Source organism: Archocentrus centrarchus, chromosome 6 (assembly GCF_007364275.1).
Source record: "Archocentrus centrarchus isolate MPI-CPG fArcCen1 chromosome 6, fArcCen1, whole genome shotgun sequence".
NCBI lineage: Eukaryota > Metazoa > Chordata > Actinopteri > Cichliformes > Cichlidae > Archocentrus > Archocentrus centrarchus.
The window spans coordinates 23,947,732-23,971,629 of NC_044351.1; the positions used below are offsets into that span (position 1 = coordinate 23,947,732).

At 40.4% G+C, this 23,898-nt stretch overlaps 1 protein-coding gene across 2 annotated transcripts in view; it reads right to left on the minus strand.

Moving 5' to 3' along the window:
• The window catches only part of LOC115782074 (membrane-associated guanylate kinase, WW and PDZ domain-containing protein 2-like), a 94,472-nt gene that overhangs the window by 32,734 nt on the left and 37,840 nt on the right, over window positions 1-23,898 (minus strand). For both annotated transcript variants that reach the window (XM_030732079.1, XM_030732078.1), the window contains exons 3-6: window positions 13,773-13,892; window positions 9,325-9,549; window positions 7,673-7,901; window positions 7,032-7,111 (exon numbers count right to left, since the gene is read on the minus strand). In XM_030732079.1, coding sequence (XP_030587939.1) covers window positions 7,032-7,111; window positions 7,673-7,901; window positions 9,325-9,549; window positions 13,773-13,892 — 654 coding nt within the window. The remainder of the gene's footprint in view (window positions 1-7,031; window positions 7,112-7,672; window positions 7,902-9,324; window positions 9,550-13,772; window positions 13,893-23,898) is intronic.

Genomic DNA, 23,898 nt, shown 5'->3' on the forward strand with positions numbered 1-23,898 from the left:
TTTTTAGTCTGTTTATACAAACTCTGCATTTAATTACTACTTATATTAATCTCGGACTCTCTTCCACAGCATATCTTTTGTCCTGTCTCTCTCTCCTCAGCTCCAACCGGTCGCCGCAGATGACTGCCCCTCCCCTAGCTGGGTTCTGCCGGAGGTTTCTTCCTGTTAAAAGAAAGTTTTTTTTTTCCCCACTGTCACCAAGTGCTTGCTCATTGGGGGTTGTTTTGATTGCTGGGTTTTCTCTGGTGTTATTGTAGGGTCTTTACCTTACAATATAAAGCACCTTGAGGCAACTGTTGTGATTTAGTGCTATATGAATAAAAAAAATTGAGTTGAATTGCTGTTTCCTCAGATTTTCTAAAGACAGACTGCACAACATCCCCAGACTTGCCAAGTTTTCACCTAATAGCTCTTCAGGAATCACTTTGTTGATGCAAAAATACTATTTTATGCCAGTCAAACTGTTTTATCTTTGGCAGTTTTCTCATAGATAGATTCAGCTAAAGAAATTCGAACAATTTATACAATTTGAAATTGGTTCTTTGCTAAGGTGGCTGTTACGTGTAGATACAACACTGGTTCATTCCTTGGATTAAGTGCCTTTTTTAATGCTTTAATGATCATATGTCAGTGTTAAGTGGCTTAGGGGTCATTCACAATTATCAACATTTTCCAAAGTGTACTAAGAGTACTCTTTTTTTAGACCCCCCCCCTCCCTCTTCCCCAAAAGTGTACAAAGAAAATGTTGGTATTTTAATGTAATAGGAATTATTAAAAACACATCCTGGTGTTGAAAACTTCTAGAAATCTTGGTTCCTATGTATTAAAAAATTGTACTGAAGTGCAAGTATGCAATATGTACATGCTGCCACACTGTACACAGTGGCAGTGGAGCGATTTGTCATCTGAATAGCCGGTCTTGTGCCAAAAAGTGATTTCCTATATTTGCCCCCCAAAAAATTGCTTGTATTTATATTGTTGTAAATGACTTGTTGACCTATAATCTGTCAAGCATATCTCAGACATTATCTCTTATGAATGATATCAATTCAATTTGAGTCATAAAAAACATTTCTGTCACATGGCAGAAGCTGCGATCAGTTTTTGGCAACACTGGCCACCAGCGTTGCCAACTTAGTGACTTTATTGCTAAGCTTTTTCAGACCCCATCCCCCAGTGACTTTTTTTTTTTTTCTAAAAAGCGACTAGCAACAAATTTAGCGACTTTTTCCAGTGTCATCAGAAACTTTTGGAGGGTTTTCAAGATATGCCGATGTTGTGCCAAAAAGTGATCGTCTGCCAAAATTTCCAGTGTTGGAAAAAAAAAAAAAGATTGGTGGTATTTAAATTGCTGTAGATTAATTTTTGGCCTAAAATCTGTGAAACGTGTCAAACATATCTCTCATGAATGATATGTCATTTTGAGCGAGAAACAGCAGTCCTGTCACAAGGTAGAAGCTGCGATCACTTCTTGGCAAAGTGACTTCATATATTTTTTATTGATGAGGGTAAAAACTATCATTGACATTAAAAATGTCTTTTTTTCTCAAGAGATCTGGCCAAGAGGGCTGCAGAAATTGCAACAAATAACATTACAGCTCTATAAAGAGTAGCCAAAAAGGCTTGATTATAATGTAGATACAATAATGCAGAGTCATAAATATAGTTGCAAAACAAGTCATTTCTTCATTTGATATATAAGCACTTCATAAATCCTGTGCACCACAGTCTATTTACAGATATAAGCAAAGATAATACATTTGAAAAAAAAAAAAAAATCTGAAATCACTTTTTGGCACAATACCGGAAACCTGAAAACTCCACTGTTGCCGTGTTTTGTGTACATATAGCACCCGTACTGTGTCCCTTCATATGCTATGGCATCGCCCAGACTCCCCCACCCCCGGACCTCAATTCGTCCTTTAGCGACTTCGAGTGACTTCTGAGACAGCCAAGAGTGAGTTTTTTTACACAAAAGTTAGCAACAGTGCCGGCCGCCAATCACCAGATTATGCACAAATATACGGGCTAGCATAGATGTAGAATTAATGTACATACCTTCTGAATAAAATCCATCATCGTTTTCTGTGGTTTACTGTGTACGATTTCCATTTTGAGTCGGCTTTCTGGGACAATTCTTCCAACTTCTTTGTTGAATTCATCTCCAGCAGCTTTAGCTGTTTTCCACACCACAGGTTGTTCCTGTCTAATATTGGTAGTAGAGTCTTTCTGTGAATGATGGCCTATTTTAGAGAATTCAGTGAGGCCTCTGAATTGATCCACCACACCAGAGGCCATATTGCTTCACACCACGCAATAGTGCACTGGCGTACAAGTGAACGAGAGTGGATACCTCAGGTATTGGCGATCAGGTGGCAGTGCTCATTTTACGTAGTTCTGACCGACATTTTCTAACTATTTGAAAAGCGTATGTTGGGTGTTCACCCCCTCCCCCCCAGCGTATGGTTTCTACACTTTGGAAAATGTTGATAATTGTGAATAATCCCTTACCAAACAAAACATTCTTTTGAAAATGGTCAGGTTCAAGGACTAGACTGAAAATGAATGAAAAAGCAGCCAATGTCCAAATAATTTTGAAAAAACTTCAGAAAGATGAGAAAACTATTGCTCAAGACCACTTAAAAAAATTACAATGAAGTCTGGGTGCTTGGAAGCAAAATATAAAGAAATGAGGGGCGGCTCAAGATTTTTGCACAGTACTGTATGTAAATTTAATTAAAAAAAAAAAAAGTATAAAGGTGGCAATATAAAAGAATCTCCCAAACCATTGGGAGGCGCCACTGTGCCCATGTCCACCTTTTACACACAGTATGAAACAAATTTTTAATGAGAGATTACATTGAGCTCCATGAGCTATTGTAACAGCTGCTAACCACAAGGTGACTTCGTCTTTTTTTAAGGATAAGAGACGTTATCAGAAGTGACAGAAACCTTACTGACATCTTCCAAGGCAAAGCTAAAGTACTGTCAGCCATGTTTGTGAAAAGGGTCTGAACCAACAACTGTGTGTGTGTGTGTGTGTGTGTGTGTGTGTGTGTGTGTGTGTGTGTGTGTGTGTGTGTGTGTGTGTGTGTGTGTGTGTGTGTGTGTGTGTGTATAGAGTAAGAGCCAGTTTGGGCAGAGCTGAGCGCCATTATTAGAATTCCTGTCACAGTCTGGCCCTTTACTGGGAATAGGAAGAGCAATAGTGAGACAGAGAGTGAAGGAAAGAGGAATAACTGAAGAGTGGGAGATGTGAGGTGAGGGAGAGGACATGAGGGATGGAAAACTGAGGAGAGCTAGAGAGGGTATCGATTTAGATCTCGCTCCGGCAGATCACATCACAAACTAATTCAGCGACCCACTGTGACAGCAGCAGGGATGTTGGATCACCTCACTGTCATATATCTGATCACACTGTATCACCACTGTGCTGGACTCCTGTAGCAGAACAACTGCTACTAACTTTTGCCTGAAATTTCTGTGTTGTTAGTTTTGATTTTTACTTAGCTTCAATAAAACTATTAAAAGGACACACACCCTCCTGCTGCTCTAAACACAAGGGCCATGAAATCATCAATGGGTTAGAGAGGAATAACAACACACTATTTCTCCACTCTTTGTTTTTTCTTTCCTGGATACATACAGACGTGGACAAAGTTGTTGGCCTTTAGTTAAGGAAAATCCCACAGTAGTCACTGAAATAACTTTAAACTGCCAAAAGTAAAAAAAAATAAAATAAATTACTGAAAACAAACTAATGAAAATCTGACATTGCTGAAGCATCTTGAGGCAGCTGTTTGTTGTAATTTGGTGCTATATAAATAAAAATTTAAAAAACAAAGTAATGAAACTGACCTGGACAAAAATGATGCTACCCTTAACTTAATATTTTGTTGTGCAACTGTTTGAGGCAATCACTGCAATCGAGTGATTTCTGTAACTCTTAATGAGACTACTGCACCTGTTGACAGCAAACTGCTCCAGGGGTCTCAGGTTTGAAGGATGCCTTGTCATGGTCTTGGGCCTTTTGCCCAGTGTTTTATGTTGTTGTAACTGAAGTCTGTTTTTTAATTTCTTTAGTTGTTTGTTATAGTTATTTGTATTTAGTTCCTGTTTCCCTTGTTCTAAGTCTTCCCCAGGTTCTTGTGTTCTGGTGTCTGTGTAATCCCTCCTGTGTCTAGTCTTCGGTGTTTGTGTTTCAGGTGTCTGTGTCTTCCCCGTTTAGTTGCTTCCATGTCCGGTTCAGATGTCATAGTGTTGATGATGTTTATGTTTAATCATATGTTTAGATTCCCCCCTGTGCCAGCCTCCCTATATGTCAAGTTTGTGTTGTGTCATGTTTGGTCACTTCCTGTTTTATTTTGACAGTCCCTTGTCCTATGTGCTTTGTATTTTGTTTTGCTTCCTGTGTCTCGTTAGTGTATTCTGTTCACCTGTTCTCCCCAGATGTTTCCACTTCCCTCATTATTCCTCTGTGCATATATTGTCTGCGTTTTCCCTTGTTCCTTGTCACGTCCTCGCAGCCATCATCATTTGCGGCCCTTACTGTGTGCCTTTATGCCCATGTCTAGTCTAGTCTAGTCTAGTCTAGTCTAGTCTAGTCAAGGCAAGGCATATTGCCACAGATGTTCAATAATATTTAGATCGGGGTTCATAGAAAGCCAATTCAGAATAAGTTGGCTTTCAGGATTTGTTCTTAGCCATTCCTGGGTGTTTTTAGCTGTGTGTTTTGGATCATAATCCTGTTCGACAATCCATGACCTGTGACTGAGACAAATCCTTCTGACACCGGACAGAACATTTTTCTCCAAAATTGCTTGATAGTCTTGAGATTTCATTGTACCCTGCACAGATTCAAGACACCCTGTGCCAGATGCAGCAAAACTGCCCCAGAACATAACCAACACTCCTCCATATTTCACAGTAGGTACAGTGTTCTTTTCTTTGTATGCTTCATTTTTGTGTCTGTGCACATAGAGCCGATGTGACTTACCAAAAAGCTCCAGTTTTGTCTCATCTGTCCAAAGCACATTCTCCAAGAGGCTTTGTGGCTTGTCAATATGCATTTTGGCAAATTCCAGTCTGGCTTTTGTTTATGATTTGTTTTCAGCAGTGGTGTCTTCCTCAGTCATCTTCCATTAAATCAACTTTAGCTCAAACAGTGACGGCTGGTGCGATGTGACACTGATGTACCTTTACCTTGGAGTTCACCTCTGATCTCTTTGGAAGTTGTTCTGGGCTCTTTGGTTACCATTTGTATTATTCGTCTCTTTAATTTGTCATCAATTTTCCTCTTGTGGCCACGTCCAGGAAGGTGGTCAAATATGGGCAAATTATTTTCAGCCTTTTATAGGGGTACCATCATTTTTGTCCAGGTCAGTTTCATTAGTTTGTTTTTTTTAAATAATTCTGCTGAACCACAATTCAAAAGCAATGTCTGATTTTCATTAGTTAATTTTCAGTAAAATTTAATTTATTATTACTTTAGTCAGTTTCAAGTTATTTCAGTGACCATTGTGGGTTTTTGTCCCCATCTGTATAATTGATCTGGTCTCAAAAAACTATTCAAGATGAAGAGTGATTTATCAGGTCAATCCTCCCTGGCAGGGAATATATCGCAAGGGGTTGTGAGTGCAAACCGCCACAATTCAAGGGTGACACACCAAAAACTTTCGGAGCTGCTGCGCTGAACCAGCCAGAATGTATTAATCCTCAGTGGAAAATATTCCCAAACAAATGCACTCTTTTTTTTTTCTGGCTCCTGTTTGAGTAATGTTTGCTTAAAACTGCACTGCCCAGCTTTTTTTTTTTTTTTAGGTAACAAATTGGCTGTTTCTCCAACAATAAATCTCCATATGCATTTGGTTTTTAAAAGATTTATGTCTTTACCAGAGCAGCTGAACTCTCCAGACTTTAAACACAATAAACTCTGTTTTATACTGGAGTGATACACTCTGAAGTACACGGTTATAGACCAGTAAAAAACAAAAATGTGAAACAAGTTTTGATATAAAGCACACCTTCATGAGAAAAAAAAAGCAATGAACTTTGAGCAGCTAATGGTTGTCTTTTATGGGAAGGGTAGGGTTTGGAGTTGTTTTGTTAGCGCTGATTTAAAAAAATAACTAAAGCACTTCTTTCCCTTTGGCACTTCTGAATCATTCTCAGGCCATCTGAGAACAAACTGTCTGCCCCATGTATGAAATTAATTTTCTTCAGGGCTGTTCATCGGTCCCTGCTTTAGTCCTCACAAAATGTAAAGACCAGTTTTTCCATGTAGTGCTTTTCCTCTTTGGCCACTATCATAGTGTTAAGAGATCAAGATTCAGTCAAGTCCTTGTGTTTATTTATTTATTTTTTTAAACATGCAATCTTAATATTCGGTTCTGATTTCCATTTCAATCTTGGAAATATATTTCTTCCATTGCATTCTTGTAAACTACAGTTTATAAAGAGACTTTGATGGAGTTTTCTCCATATTCACCTTTGTTACCTTCTGCAGATATTAGTGTTTTAATTTCTACATGCTGAAAATGTCTGAACACATCTCCATTTGAATTAGAACTAGAACTAGCTGACACTAGGATGTCAAGTTTTACTCTGAAGTTCATTATTTGCTCAACATTTGGTCAATAAGAAATTCAAGGACATTTAATGAAAGAGCTACTGTCCTCTCTGCACATCTTGCAAGACAGTCCTATGCTTAATGATCCATTCTCAGCAACAAATCTAAAGCGGTAAAATTTATATGCCCAATTTAGTCTGTCTGGGTTTCAACTCTCCTGTATGAATACACCCCCACAAAAGCAGTACAGACTAACAAACATCTCAAATTGAGTGTTTTTGTGTTCTTTTTCTCAAGAAAGGAAAACAGTCTGGAACAGTGAATCTGGAACAGACAACACTGGTGCACAAACATCACGAAATGCAGAAACAGCACACACTCCCACAAACACCCAGCGAAGAGCTTGACTAAGATGAACATAAACTGAAGCTTACAAGAGAAAAATCCGGTTGTTCACACTCACCGTCTTCCCTGCATTCCTCTGGCGGCTTCGCTTTCTTTGCGAGCCGAGGATCGAGCCATGATGTTGTTTTGGTGTTGTGACTGGAAAACAAGAAAAGACATGTAGATGATGGCAATAAAAGGAGGAAAGGTGCAAACAGAGGTCAGCAAGAGGCAGAGAAGATAAGAGAAAGAGATGAGTGCAAAGTATCAGTAATGACCTGTGTGTTTGTGTGTGTGTGCAGGGGCGCTGAGAAACAAGGGGATTTCCAAGGTAAACTAAATGGTCATTAATCCAGTAATTAGCCCTCAGCCACTAATTAGGAAGGGTGTGATGAGAGGGCAAAAGTTTTGTGTGTGTGTGCGTGCATGTGTGTGTGTGTGTGTGTGTGTGTGTGTGTGTGTGTGTGTGTGTGTGTGAATGTGTGTGTGTGTATCCTGTCTGATTAAGAGTACTGGAGTTTCATCAATTATTCAACTCAGAGGTCAGCGCTATAAAGTTTTCACATAGCCATACATAAACCATGATTTTAAAGTAGGTGCACATTGCAAAGTGATTTACATTGAATGTGTTTTAACCATTATTTATTATTTATTTTATAACTAAACCCCTGTATCAGTTACAGATATCAAAATAACATTTAATAAGAGGATATCTCTTACTCTATGAAGTAAACTTCCCCTTTCTCAGTGTAAGCCATCTCCCAGTTGTCAGGCAGAGGACCCAGCTCTTCCTCATCTGCATCTAGAACTTTGGTAGGAGATTTAGAGGGAGATTTTGGGGCCTCCTCTCCTTCAGTTGGAGGCTCAGCAGATGCTGGGGCCTGGCTTGATGCTTCAACAGCAACCTCCCCAGAGGCATCTGTGCTCTTGTCCTCATGTTCACTGGACTCTGTGGACCGTACACACACACACACACACACACACACACACACACACACACACACACACACACACACACACACACACACACACACACACACACACAAACAGACGGTTTTTCTCACACACCCAATACACACATGCAGACCTGAATGCACATTACATATGCCAAGCATGAGTCAGAGCCAAGCCACTGCAGAGCTATGAACCCCCAGGAGAGGAGGAGAGGGAGGGAGGTTGGGGAGGTGATGGAGTCTGAGGACAATGAGCACAAGGGGGGAAAAAAACAACATAGAGATGTCAGAAATTGAGAAACAGGGAAAGACAGAGACTTGAGGGGGTCAAAGACTGAGTCAGAAATAGGAAAGATTTTTAGAGTGACAAGAAAGGCTGGTGGCAACTAAGACAGTGGATAAGAAGCACGCGATCAAGGTGAGAAATACTGAACTTAAGTTCTAAAGGATTTCTGTTATAACTTTGTGAAGGTGCAAAGAAAATGCAAAAACATTAGAAAATAAGTTCAGACAAAAAGTTAGAAGTCAAATTAATATCTGCCTATATCATATTCACAGTTAAAAAATCAGTGTTGTTACACAATCATCTACTAATGCTCATCACCAAATCTAAGTTGTCGCCTGTGCTGGTTCTTTGGTGACTTTTTTCAAGATTTACACTAGACAGGAAAGCAAACTTATTTAAGTTAACAGCAAACAAAGTGGAAAAATATATGTTATAACAGCACAGGGTACAGAGAGAGATGGTGGAAGTAGAAGTAAGCAGAGAGGTCAGAAGGGACAGGGCCAGAGAGACGTTTAAAAAAAAAACATTGAGGTACGAGGGAAGAGGATGGCAGGGGAAGAGAGAAAAGTCATGGTATTAATAGAAACAAGGACAAAGGCCAGAAGCGTGAAGACAGAAGGAGAGACGATGAAACCCGAGGAAAGAGCGAATGAAGCTGATGCCAAAATGGGACTTTGGACAGTGATAATGGTGGCTACACAGAGGTGCCCTTGTGCATACATGTCGTGTAACATAAGGTTACTGAGAACCTGAGCAGTTTAGGTTCACGCAGTGTTTGCAATAACTGGTCAGGGTACAGTTTTCCTGCAGCTACTGCAGACATGAACATGGACTCAGAGGGAAAAGAGACGTAATTTTCCACTTAAGGAGCAATAAAGGTAATGTATCAGCTGCTGTGACAACTGGCCTTTTTCACCGGTTTGACTCAAGTGTACCAGTGAGACCGCAATAAAAAACCCAGGGGATACTTCAGGCCTTCAAACCAGATTTTCTCCTCTCCGAAATATGAGATCATAAACTGTCTTCATGGTCACGGCACTTGTGAAATAGAATGTAATTTCGGTTGCGAGTACATGAAAAATGTGGCATACATCAACAGGAAATTCAAGTTTCTCTCACTCCTCCTACAGTACCTGGTGTGATGGCCACCCCGTTGCCATTGACAACCGGGCTCTCCTCTTCCTCCTCCTCAGGCGGCTCCAGACTAGCACGCTGCTCCATGTTGCTGACTGATTGGTTCCTCTTTCTCTTGCCCTGGGCGCTTGGCCGGGCTCCGGGCAGCAGGGCCTCACTCACATTCAGAGGAGGTGCTGCCGGGGACGGCTCGGCTGGAGGTTTTGGCGTGCCGTAAAAGTTATCTGAGGGCAGAAAAGCAGCGTTTGTGTTAGAGGGCACATGTACAACCAAAGAGGGATCCCAGGTGATGTAACACACCGTCTGGGAGGTCCACAGCTCGCAGACTGCTGCAGCTTTGAACAGATGACTGCCTTTCAAAATGTAAGATTTAACTGTCTGACCAGAGCGCAGCAGAAATAACTTAGACCATGTTTTTGCCTAGTAACTAATCATTTCTATTAAGTCTAATCAATTTACCCGCTGGCTGGTGTTTCGGGAAGGAACAAGCACATGTGGTGCTATTTAATAGAGGGCCTTCTGACAGACATTAGTCTGAAAACATGACTGGATTCAGAACACAGGCTTTTTAATCACTTAAAATATAATAAGGATGCCAGCACAATAAATCAGGAAAAAAAGGAGCTGCCTATTTTCATACCCTGTCAATTTCCCATTCCCATCCCACAAAAACACCAGCTCAGAAAAAAAGGAGACAGCACAAAATGGCTTTCTTACAAAGAAAGCAAAAATGACTAAACAAACAACAATAATAATACACAATAAAACTGAGGGGGCATAGAAAATAATACCCCACACATGGAAGTCAGTGCCATTGATGTCTGAATCCTTTAACCTACAAAATATCTTCCTGCCCTATGATGATATGTGGCACATGTGGCAGCCTTTCCTAACTCAGTCATAAAACCTGAAAAGGGGGCACTCCCAGCATTGTCCACTAAATTTATCACTCAATCACGGTTGCACCTTTTTTTCAGCACTGAGAAAACACCCCACAGACCTCTAAAACATAACATTTTATACAGGAAAAAACTGCAATACAGGCTTCATCCTGACCTGTCACCTTGTTTTGTGACACACTCATACATTTCCAACAGACTTCACAATCTTTCACAGTATACACCCGCCAGCCACTTTATTAGGTACACTTTGCCAGTACTAGGTTGGACCCCTTTTTGCCTTCAGAACTGCTTTAAATCTTCGTGGCACCGACTGAACAAGGTGCTGGAAATATTCCTGAGATTTTGATTCATACTCACATGGTAGCATCGCACAGTTGCTGCAGATCTCTACTGGAGTGAGATCTGGTGACAGTGAAGGTCATTATAGTACACTGAACTCATTGTCATGTTCAAGAAACCAGTTTGAGATGATTTGAGCTTTGTGACATAGTAGGTTATCCTGCTGCAAGCAGCCATAGAAGATGGGTACACTGTGGTCATAAAGGGATGGGTCAACAACAATATTTAGGTAGGTTGTGATGTTTAAATGTTTTAAATAAAATCAATTCTAATCCTACTATCTGAATGTTGTAGCAGAACTCGAGACTCATTAGACCAGGCAATGTTTTTCCAGTCTCTTTTTTCTCTGTTAAACCCTAGAGATGGTTGTGTGGGTTGGTGCCCATCTGACACCAATAACCATGCCACATTCAAAGTCACTTAAATGACCTTTCTTCCCCATTCTAAAGCTCGGACTGAACTTCAGCAGACTGTCTTGACCATCAGTTGTTGTCGTGTGTTTGGCTAATTAGAAATTTGTGTTAACAGGTGTACCTAACTTTGGTGTATATCCAGCGACTAGACTTCCTAGTCTGCCACAGGTCTAGTTTTATTTTTTATTTTTTTGCCTTCTTTGTTACTTTATGTAACCTCAACACACAACCTCTGTGAAAGATTTAAATTGAACAGTAGTAACAAATTAACAGAAACATTTAATTACTTTTTGCAGAATAAAAGCAGAGAAACAGACACAGAAATTCTTCTGCTAGGTGTAATTTGGATTTGGTTTCAAAAGAGAGATCCATTTTCAAGCACAGTATTTTTAGGGTTAAATTACACTTCTGCATTGCTGCTATACTACATTACTTGACTCACTAGTCTGCTGACTCCTAAAGCCCAAACCAGCTGTTTGTTCTTCCTAATTAAGCCAACTCTTCCTGAGCTACAACTGCAGCGTTGGACAGACATGTGGAAGTATGTTTGGAGAATCATTATCAAGGTTTAAGTGGGAGGAACAGCAGATTAGTTAAAATTGGGCTGGGTTTCTGTAATAGTCACTAGCATCCTCAGCAGTAGGCCAGGTCTTAATGGATTGGGGGAAGATTTTTCTCCTAACATGCAGAATCACAAATATAAGTAAGTCTCTTAGCACAGTCCATGTCCTTTCATATGATAAAATAATGACTAACAACATAACAACCAATCACGGATGAGCGTCTGTCTACCGAGCACTAACCAGAAAACAGGAGAAGAGGAGATAATAAAGGACAAAATGACCAGCAGTCCACAGACTTCAGTTTACTTTCATCACAGCAGAAGGAGGACAGATATTACAGCCACCACTTCCTCCACAATCTGTGAAAAATATAAACATGTAAACAAAGACACAAGCATAAAACTGCATAGGCAGCAAGCACCCACCTGTGAAAGCTTAAAGAAGAGATGCTCTAAAGATCATAAAGCATTCTGGGGCAAGTTGAGGCCAGAGTTCCTCCTTATGCACCACATTAGTTTTAAAAATAAAATGTTCCCTTGATCTTGAATGCTTGAGACGCCTAAAGGCATCCTGGTTTTTTTGTAACAGTTCAATATCCACCTTCAGCTGTGACTCATCTCACATGATCACATGCGTAAGCTGCTATGTGCACCGATTCTTGCATTCACATGTACACCCACATGGAATACAGTGTCCAGACTCCACGTCTGATTTTAGTCTCCTTCACTGTCTGTGTTTAATTTATTTAAATAAAGGGCACAGTGTTTGTTTTTGTTGTTGTTCTTTTTCTCCTCAATTTGAGTCTCCGTTTTCTCTCTCTCTACACAAAGAGAAGACAAAACATGATTGAAAAGCACAGCATTAACAAGGCTGTCCTTTCACATATTGTAAATAATGAAAGAACAACAGATGCGCAACAATAACAAAATAATTCAACAAAATATATGCAGTGAGGTTTAACAACTGTTTCCAGCCTTTAGCAAACGTTGCCTTTTCCACTGTGTAAAAGGGGACCGTGTCATACAGGGTGACTCTGGAAAGTGAGGAAGCCAACGCTGCTTTTTATCTGTAGTTTGAAATCAACACAGAAGCTATCTTGAATCTGAAAACTCACAGTCTACTGCATGCTTTTATCTCAGGTATTAGAACACTTTGCCATGCGTTAGCAACCTTACACTGCATGGTGGTCAGTTCAGAGACGTGCTTTGGGTAACCGAACCATTTAGGTGTGTTACACTAACAAACATCACAGGTGAGTGCATCGCCAAGGAAACAGTGATAGCTTATGCTGCTGTCAAGAACAACTGTTTTTCACTGCTATCCTTGGTTTAATTTATAAGAAAGAAATGAAGCACATGTCTCAGTTATGCAATCTAGGCTTTTTTTTTCACATTTGATAAAAACAGTAATTTGAGTTAATGAAATTATAAATTATTCCATAATCAAATTACTCCGATATATCACCCAGCATACATCCGGTCTCTAATTCTTCCTTCTCCACTCTCTTATTTTAATATGCATTACAAAATGAGTTGCAGCACCTCCAGTGCAGCCACCCAGAAAGAGACAGTTCCCCCCAGTGGGCATAGCTAAGCTCTATGTCAAGGGAAATGTACACTGCAGGCACACAAAGACACACACTTGTGGTATGAACATGAAAAAAGGAACACACATACACACAAGCGTACATGTGCCCGTATCCCCTACACGCACACATTCACACGCACACAATTTATGTGTGCGTGCGTTCAGTTGCACACACTCAGGGAAAAAAAAAAAAAATTGCTTCTGGGCAAATGAACCAGCAAATCCCCCATCTGTAGACATATCCCTGACAGTGTAGCAAAGCAGAGATGCACAGACTTGACATGACTTGGAAATGGCTTTCGTCCAGCTCTCACATCCGCGCGCACATACACACACACATACACACACACATACACACACAAACTGTTGAACAACCACAGGAGGAAACTATAATACTGATTACAAATCAGTGCAGAAGACTCATTTTGTTTACTTGAGCTGTGTAAAAGAGCATCACCTGACACATCTAATTAATCAAGTAAATATATACACACTGTCACACAGTGTATTTAAAAAAGATGGCAGATTACATTTTAAAAACTGGCTCTACTAAAACATACGTTCCCATTTTTTCTCCCCAAGCACCTGTACTTGTCCTGCAGATGACGACTATTTTGTGCACAGCAGCATTCCCAGAGCTCACCTTCATAGGTTCCACTCTCTAGCAGGGCTCCACTTTGCTCCAATTCCATAAAACGCTCCACACTCACAAAGTTGTAGTCCACCCCTGGCACCTCCCCCTCCTTAGGCTGCCTGGTGGTACCTGAAAAGAGAGAGAGAGAGGAAGAGGACAGAAGAAAGAGAAAAAAGAGAGAGGGAGAGGTCATTAGAGCCAAATGGTGCACTTGAGAAGAAAAGGCAGGAAGGCAGAGAAAGAGCCCAGAAAAAGGGCTGGATGGGAAAAAATGGCAGATTTGAGGCTACAAAGTGTATGAGAGGAAGTGGGAGGGGAAGGGAAATGGAACAGAAGAGGGTGACTGAGGAGTCATCACTTGTGATAGCCAAATCCATTCACACAATTGTGTGTGTGAGTGACAGTGAGAGACAGCAACAGAAGAGCAGGGAGAGCAAAACACCAACAGCAAACCACCATTATTCAGTTCCTACAAGCCAATCCAATGCTGCTTCAGTAATGAGTGAATCAATATGGCAGCTTTAGAAAGCATAATTCAAACCTCCTTACACAGCACACAATACAGTGCCGATTGGATTATTGTGGAAACAGCAGGAATGCAGACGCACCACATTACCATGCAGCAATTAGAGCCTTCCTGCATCAGTGCTCTGGAGATCTCCATCAGCGCAGCGGCGTCGGGGCTCAGCTCTGTGATGGCAGCAATGGGAGTTTTGAGTTTAATGAGGTGCTGTGTTTGTGTCTCTGCCAACTGGACTTACAGCTCGGGTTCAGTGAAGTATGCTGCCGTTGATGCCTTCTCTCTATCGATCATGCCTGAAAACAATCATTGGCATGGAGCGGACAGGGAGACCACTCTGAGCTTTTCCCAGGACTCGAGTCCACATTGTAACAGCTAAGTCGGATTGATCTGGCTGTCCAGTTACCAGAAAGTGAAAGATTTGTGCCAGGTCCAAGTGTACAGGTCTGAAAATGTTATCAGTGAGGTTTTGTAAAGCTAAAAATGCCTCATGTCCTCAGGTATGAACAGAGGGTAGAAAATGTTCACAGGCATCATAGCAGAAGTGTCAGCTGTGGGAGATTAAAACAGCAGGTGAATGAGGTGCTCAGGTCTCAAATACCACATACTCGTGGATACAGAGAAAGTGGCAACTGCAGGATCCTCCAACTCTCTCCTTAATCATTAGATGTCTATTGATCGTCTGTCACTACTTTATTCCTGTATTGCATCTACTGAACATTCTCGACTGTATTTATTTCACTCCTGGGAGCAAAGATGGCAGCTTAGCAACACCTAATGAATGAGGAAGTAACACCAAGAACATCAGACATCAACAGGCATCTATAAAAATTTTAAACATGGCCACACTGTGCACAGACTGGGTTTTTTGGGGGTATTTTTTTTTCCATTTCTGTGTGCCTAAATATGTGTATTACACTGTGTACTTGTGTCTAGAACTGTAAAGTGTCCACTGTGCCAACAATAATCCCATCTCCAAGCTGATCACACCTCAGTCAGACACCGTGAATCTGGAACCCCACAGGAATGAGTGTGTTGTGTGTGAGTATGTATCACCATTACCATTGCTGGATGGACTCAGATCAATACTAAATCAGTTGACTATGATGTCTGTAATTGGTCTAAGACTTGTAAAGAGCTCCACGATGCAAAACATAACCACACTGTTCATTTGTTAATTTAACTGACAAAGCTGTGGGAAACTGGAGCTTTTCCTGTACATTAAGGTTGAACAGAAATATAAACTTTTGGAATAGCCTTTACTTTATACTGTACACAAGTTAAGCTTTTTTTTCATATCAGACATATCATGTCTGGCCACAAATATCAATTTAACTAGTGGCGGTTCTGTTGTGTTCATCCTCAGTTTGTTTCCTGTATTTTGTCTAGATCCTGCAACCAAAAACAACAGCACCATGGTAAAAGCTGCCTACTACACTGCTCAAATAAATTAAAGGAGCACTTTTTAATCAGACTGTTTTTTCACTAGTTTTGCAGTTGGCTGGGGTTAGTGTCATTACTGGTAACATGAGATAATACCTGGACCCTACCTAGGTTGCACAGGTAGTCCAACTCTTCCAGGATAGCACATCAATATGTGGCACTGTCAGAAGGTTTGCTGTGTCTCCCAGCACAGTCTCGAGAACATGGAGGAGATTCAAGGAGACAGGACTGTAGAAGGTTCTTAAACCATCAGCTGGACCGGTATCTGCTCCTTTGTGCAAGGAGCAACAGGATGAGCACTGCCAGAGCCCTGCAAAATGACCTCCAGGAGGCCACTGGTGTAAATGTCTCTGACCAAACAATCAGAAACAGACTTCATGAGAGTGGCCTAAGGGCCCAATGTCCTCTAGTGAGCCCTGTGATCACTGCCCGGCACCATGGAGCCTGACTGGCATTTGCCATAGAATACCAGAATTGGCAGGTCCACCACTGGCACCCTGTGCTTTTCACAGATGAGAGCATTAGGAGCATGCCTCGATACTGTCAGGTATGCATACAAGCATGTTGTGGGAATACAAAATACCAAGTAACATTTTGAGTTGCTGCAATGAAATTTGGGCTAAATGGATTAGCCTGCTACATCATTTTTTCACTTTGATTTTCAGGGTGTCCTCTGTAGGTTAATAATTTTCATTTCCATCAAACAATGTGGCATCCTTTCTTTCCTAACACATCACCCAGTCCATATCAGTATAGATATCGGCACGATTTTTCTCTGTCATCGAGATCTGATGTGTTTTGTACAAAGGAATATTAGGGCCACATTGAGAAAAAAAAATGTAACTGTGCATTTTGAGAATAAAGTCAAAATTTCGAGAATAAAGTCAAAATCTATTTCGAGAATAAAGTCAAAATTTAGAGAAAAAAGTCAAAATTTCAAGAAAAAAGTTGAAACACTATTTTGAGAATAAAGTTGAAATACTATTTCGAGAATAAAGCCAAAATTTCAAGAAAAAAGTCAAAATTTTGAGAATAAAGTCAAAAATCTATTTCGAGAATAAAGTCAAAATTTTGAGAAAAAAGTCAAAATTTCGAGAAAAAAGTTGAAATACTATTTCGAGAATAAAGTCAAAATTTCGAGAATAAAGTCCAAATTTCGAGAAAAATATTCAAATTTTGAGAAAAAAGTCATAATAGTATTTAGAGAAAAAAGTCGAAATGTGCAGATTTAAGTGTTTCAAGTCAAACACCTGCCATGCCACGTCTACTATAACCTCCAGAATGTCTTGTATTATGAGTTAGCGAAACTATACTTAAGAATCGGAACTTATTTCTCTTTCAGTACACAAACACAATGGAGTGATAACTATGAGGATGGTAATGAGATGTGCAGAAAGCTGCATGGAAAACCACACAAACTGGCAATGGTTAGATGCAAGGATTTCGATGAATGCACCTTCGTGCAGTACAGAGGGGATTTTCAGAATCACAAGTCACAATAAGGGGCTCGCCTCATGGGGAGCGACGTCGCTCGCTCTCCATTCATTTACTATGGAACTTGTGCAAGGATGCCACAATCGCTTCGCAGAAGTTCCATGAATGGAGAGGGAGCAACGTCGCTCCCCGTGTGTACAGCCCCTAAGACAGCTGATCCAGTTGTTTCATCTACCCAAGGCATTTTGTAGAGGGTATAGCAGCCGCGGCCGTTATTTGACTTGAAATGACGACTTCGACTTTTTTCTCGAAATAGTATTTCGACTTTATTCTCAAAATACTATTTCGACTTTTTTCTCGAAATTTTGACTTTATTCTCAAAATGCACGATTTTTTTTTTTTTCTAAATGTGGCCCTAATACTCCGTCGTAGTTTTCAAAGTGTTCCTTTAGATTTTTTTGAGTAGTGTATTTTACCACAACTTCAGAAGTATTGATGGGAATTCATGGGAATTTTTTTTCAGGCTGTAGTTTTTATGTTTTTTATATTGGATTGCAATGCATCATATGGTATAATAAATTTCTTCCCCACATCCATTAGGTGACTCATCACTCCTCTGACTCAGTCTATACAAGCATTTATTATTATAATCTCCACAAATATAATGTATTTTTAAAGGTTTTTATAAGATTGCATCATAATGTCATAATTTTAGATACAATTTCAAAAACACCAACACCCCCTAAAGAAACGCCTGTGTGTCAACAATGCTATTGGCACACATTACCAGAAAGGCTTTCTTTAACATGATTACTGCTGTAAAAGGATTTTTTCCTTAAGTAAACTGAAAACTCAAAATAAGAAGTCCTCTTGCCTTAACTCAGGACACAAATCCCAGTCTTCTGAGTGAAAATCCTGTGTTGACATATTTATCCACCACAGTCCTCTCCACATGGACTCTTGTCACTTTTATACCACCTCACGTGCCCTGAAGGCAAACCACTACAGGTAGCTTCAATCGTGGAGGCAAGGAGCTATGGAGTGATGTCAAAGTGATGTGCAACCATGCATTCACCAAAGTGTTTATGATTTTTTTTTGTGGAGCTGGGTTTAAATAGTCAAATATGAGCAGAACACTTGGGTGCAAATGCACACTTTTTCAAAGAACAATTGTGAAGAAGACCCACCATGGCATGAGAAGCGAGATGCTGAATATGCCCAGCCAGCCATGGGGCTGGTCGCCTTCCACTGGGTACAGCTATTGATCTGTAAGATCAGAATTAAATTATTCTTCTGCCCACACCAGAGTAGGCAGAGCCTTCTGGAATACTGATGACCTGCTGATAGCCTTCTCCCACAGCTTCCTTCACTGGACACACCAAGCGAGCAGAGAGAGGCAGAGTGGGAGAGAGGGAGGGAGAACGTCTTGTTGGATCTGAGCTGGAAATATTGATCGACTATCTGGGTTTGAGATAGGCTGACTTTTCCTCATTTCTCCTCTCCTTTTTCTTTACACATTTCTGTTCAGAGTGGTTTGGCACATTACCCGTTTTTCTGCTTCAATGTGTGTTCTTCCTCCTTCCTCCCACTAAATACCTGTGAAGTAGACCTTTTTATTAAAAAGAACATTGTTTCCAGAAAAATCCATACACTGTTCCTTCTGCCCCTGTTGCCATCATTCTCTGTCTTCATCTTCAATTAACCTTACCAACTGTTTTTATTCTTATCTGGGAAAACTTTAAGGTGAAGGGAAAAAATACATATAATCCATAATTGATGGGCCCTTGTGGATGAAGCCTGAAATGTCTTCAGTTTGGTTTAAGGGATTTCGCCTTAATTTTTTGTACATGATTACACAAAGGCCTAAATAGTGCTTTAATAAATGAGATGAACCAAGCAGGACAAACAGCACAGGTGCTCAAATTTTAAAAAAATAGCAGCAGACTATACAGAGTGGAGGCAGTGATGTTAACTGCAGCCAAAAACATTGCTGCAGTTGGCTATTGATTGGATTTCGTACTTTTGCTAATAAAAGGATAAAGTTGGCTGCGAGCCAAAAATGGTCTTTGCATCGCAATCAGCCAGCATATCCAAATCTCTCACAGGTGACGCTGCAAGTAGGAGTTTGAGTGCCACCGAGATTTATGGCTTAAATGACTTAAATCTACAATAAAACAAAAAAGCTTTGGAGCTGCCACTTTGGGAGCGACAGACATTGTCTGCCTGAAACCATGACAGCAAAGAACTACAGAATATTTTCTGTTGATGTGTGTGAGGGGAGAGAATAGAGAGAGAGGATGTAGAAACACAACAAGGAAAGTCCATTTAGAGCTAAAGCTAAAATAGCTGATACACTGAAATAACTCAGCTGGGTGTCAGATGATAAGAGGACAAAGACCTTTGCTAAATTATAGAGTGGAGGAAGAGTGGCAAGCAGAGAAAAACAGAAAGAGGCAGCAACAGCGAAGGAGACAGTGAGAGAGGGGGAAAAAGCCTGATTGGTTAACCTCGCAGTGCATCCACAGCAGCTTGCAAGTGTGTTTGAGAATGTGAACTGTGTTCATTCGCATATTTATATAATTAGACAGGAAGTCACCAAGAGGGAGAAGCAGAGTGGTGGAGATTCAGGGCTAAAAATAGTTTATCGATGGACTGATTAACATAATAAAGGTTGGAGGGAGGCAGTCAAATGATACGGTCTCTGCGTGAGAATGTGTGGGAACAACGAGGTGTGTTTGGAGTGGGGGTGTCAAGTAAGTCTCTCTTATTAATAGTTAATACTGTAATCTATACACAGAGCAAGGGGATATTATCATTTCTCCAGAGTTCTAATTATCTTCTACAGTAATATTAATAAATTTGTAGTAATAATACATTACAGGTATATGATAGTAGGACTAAGCAGCAAACCCAGACTAGTAAAACTGGATATGCATGGCTTCCCTTAAACTCTGTATCTCAGTGTGCATGCAGTTAGTCCCATAAGTATTTGGACAGAGGCACGGTTTTGGTAATTTTTCCCTCTGTGCACCACCACAGTGGATTTAAAAATCAAGCTATCAAATTTCAGCTTTAATTCAAGAGGTTTTACAGAAGCACTGCATTAACTGTTTAGGAATTACATACATTTTTATACATAGATGTTTATTTTCAGAGGCAATAAAGTAATTAGACAATTGGCTGCCAATGAGTTTCATGGCCAAGTGAGGCCAGTTCCCTCATTATTTTATGATAAAATAAGCAGATGAGATCTGGAGTAGATTCCAAGTGTTAAACTTGTGTTTGGCAGCTGTTCAATGGAATTCTCAGTATGAGGTCCAAAAACGATGTTGGTGCAAATGAAGGAGGCCATCACTAGGGTGAAAACCAAAATAAACCAGATAGATAGCAAAAACTTTTGGTGTGTCAAAATCAACTGTCTGGTAATTCTTAAAAAGAAGGAATGCACTGACCAAGAGTCCACAATTAGGTGACACCTTGATGAATGGAAACAGAGGGTTTATTGGCGCAGACACTGATAGAAAATGGATAAAAAAGAGCCTGGACAGCTCATCAATGGCCTAGAGAGGAGAAATAACAGTTTTTGATGATGTTCACAGGTTCTAGACTTCAGACAGTCATGGGTGAAAATCCTTTGCATTCAAAGTATTAAAAACAGTCCTTATATGTAAAATTCTGATAGTCTGTCCAAATAATTTTGAGCCTCTGAAAAAAATATATATGGAAATGTGGGGGGAAAATAGCTGTAATTCCAAAACAAGTAATGCAATACTTAAAAAAAAAATCCTTTAATTAAAGCTTGAAGTCTGCACTTCAATCACATCTTGACTGTTTGATCTAAAATCCACTGTGGTGGTGCACAGAAGCAAAACTACAAAAACACTGTCTAAACACCTCTGAACACCGTGTTTGTCTCACAAACCTCTGTTTGTTTCTGCATCTCATCCATAACAGCCATCAGGCTGCACTAGGAGCTGAGTGAATTTGTTACATAGACTGAATTAGCACCAAATCGAACTGTAACTAAAAATACTCTCTAAAAGGTGAATAGCTGCAACACTCTTTTACAATAAACCTCTAGTGGGCTAAATGAGGAGGTTTTATATGTGCATGTACAGAAGTGATAGCACACCTGTTTTCTGAGCTAAATGTAGGTCCATCCTAACCTTATTATGCTGCACATCTATTCAACTGAATTAGCATGTGGCACTACCTGATTAACCCTGCTACATGCTTTGGTATACTATACTAACACAAAATTCAAAATTCTAACCATTTCCTGAATTTAACACTGAAATTATGCACAAAATACTATAATATTTATAAGGAACATAAGGTCTGAAGACACAATTGTGCAACCATATAATCAAGAAACACAGAGACAGAACACACAGCCCTCAAAGCCCTGAACTTGTTAACCCAGAATCTTTTCTAGCACAGAGCAACCAGAGCACCACAACAGACTGTCTCAGTCAAACATCCACCCATCCCTCTTCTCTTTCTCTTGTTTCTTGTTCCAATTTACCTCATCGCTCTTTGTTCCACTATTGGTGATTTCTGTCCCCATTACTCCCTCTCTGTCTTTTTTAATCCGCTCCTCTTTCCATTCATTATTCTCCACTCCTCTTTTGTCTTTTCTTCAGGCTCTGTCTCACACTTTGGTCTTCTCTTTCATTCCCTCTCCTCTTTCCGTCTTCTTCTTCACAGTTGGCAGATGTGAAGTGTGACAGCAGGTCTATAGAAGAGGTATGATTGAGCGCGCGTGCGCGCACACACACACACACACACACACGCATCCTTATTTACACTACAAAGCCCGGGCTACAGATGCAGCGACACAACATGGCAACACTCTGACAGGAGCTTATGCTCTCACGACAACATGTCAGTACTTGGCAACACAGACTCACCATGGTAACAGGCAGCAACATCTACATGAGCTGTACATAAATAATATCTATGTCAGGTATGACACACCATTTTGCATGCAGTGCCGTTTTACAAGTCACAGTGTGAGAGGTCGTCAGTTTGAACCCTTTCGATCTGCACCGCTGCAGGTCTGTGCTCATCACTGACTCTTACTTCATCAATCAATTACTTTTGCAGCATGGCGACCCAGAGCTTGCACCTCGCCACCTTGGAGTAATTTACCTGTTGTTTGAGCAGACAGGTATTATTCCAATGGGAACTGCAGGGTGGGAGGACTAGGGGACTTGGATGTCATCTCTTAGTGTGAATCTCTCTCAGGGCAGAAGGATGTTCTGCTTCACACTTTCAGTCTGGCTGCAGTCAGCAGTGAGACAGTTAGAAAGACAGCTGTGAGACTGGCTGCCCACTCGGTTACCGATAAATCAAATCTAAGGTGAGCTTAATATGTTTTTCCTTATTTTCTGTCATATATAGTGATGCAGTGGCAAAAGCTTCAAATAATGAGGTCTGTGTATGTACAAGTTATCCCTATGAGCCAGACTCAGGCTTCCACACAGCTCAAAATGCTCAGTTTCAAACAGATTCTGCCCTACTCTTGGATCAGTATAATGTTAAAATGAGAGGATATCCATAATACAGACATCTCAGTTCACACTTAAGATTATATAAAGGCTAAAACCAACAGAGTTAGTGAGCTTTGGAGGTGGTGGTAGGTGGATCTGTTGTTTTGGCTAAGAGCTAGGCCAGCTGTTTATCCTTGTTTACAGACCTTATGGAAGACATTAGAAGAAATGAAAACATGGATGTCAGCAAATTTTCTTAATTTAAATTACATCACAAAACAGAAGCAGGCAGCACGGTTCTGTGTTGGTTAGCACTGTTGCCTTAAAGCAAGAAGGACCTGGCTTCAAATCCTCAAAAAGCCTTTCTGTGTGGAGTTTGTGTGTTCTCCCCATGTCTGTGTGGGTTCTCTTTGGGTACTCCGGCTTCCTCCCACAGTCCAAAGACATGCATGGGGTTAGGTTCATTGGGGATTCTAAAATTGACCGGAAGTGTGAATGTGAGCATGAATGGTTGGTTGTCTCTATATGTTAGCCCTGCAACAGTACCAGACAGAAGTCACCAAGCACCCCCCACCCCTCCCCCAAAATGGATAAGCATAAGACAATGGATGGATGGACCTCCTGGGACACAAATAATCTGAGAGTGATCTTTGACAACATTTACTTTTTATGAGCAAAAATATTGTCTTCATTCAACTTTTGTGAAGTTGAAGATATTTCTCTCCCTCAGAGACTTTGAAAAGGTTAGAGATGCCTTCATTTCGTCTCGACTTGACTATTGTAATCATTTTTTATTCGGGTGTCAGTCTTTCTTTGTCAACTGCACCTGCTCCAAAATGCAGCTGTCCGGGTCTCAAGTGGCACGTATGAGTAAGACCACATTCCCTTGAATCAGCCTCCAATCAGTTTTACAACAAATTTGACATTTTTTATATTGTTTGCTCCTTTTTTTTTTTTTTAAAGTCATCTCTTAACTCTGCACACTCCCACTAGATCACGGAGGGCTGCTGAGCAAATGCTCTGAGGTCCAGAACCAACATCTGGAAAGTAGACCTTTGCTATATTTGCTCCTAAATAATGGAACAGGCTGTTTTTCACATCCGGACACCTAAAGATATTTTTTAAACTCCCTGGAAAGCCCTATTTATTTTTTGGCTTTTAAATCTGACATTGTTTTTATTACTTATTATTTTTATGTTTTTAATGTGTTTTATTATATCATTCTTTCAGTTGTACAGAATATTGG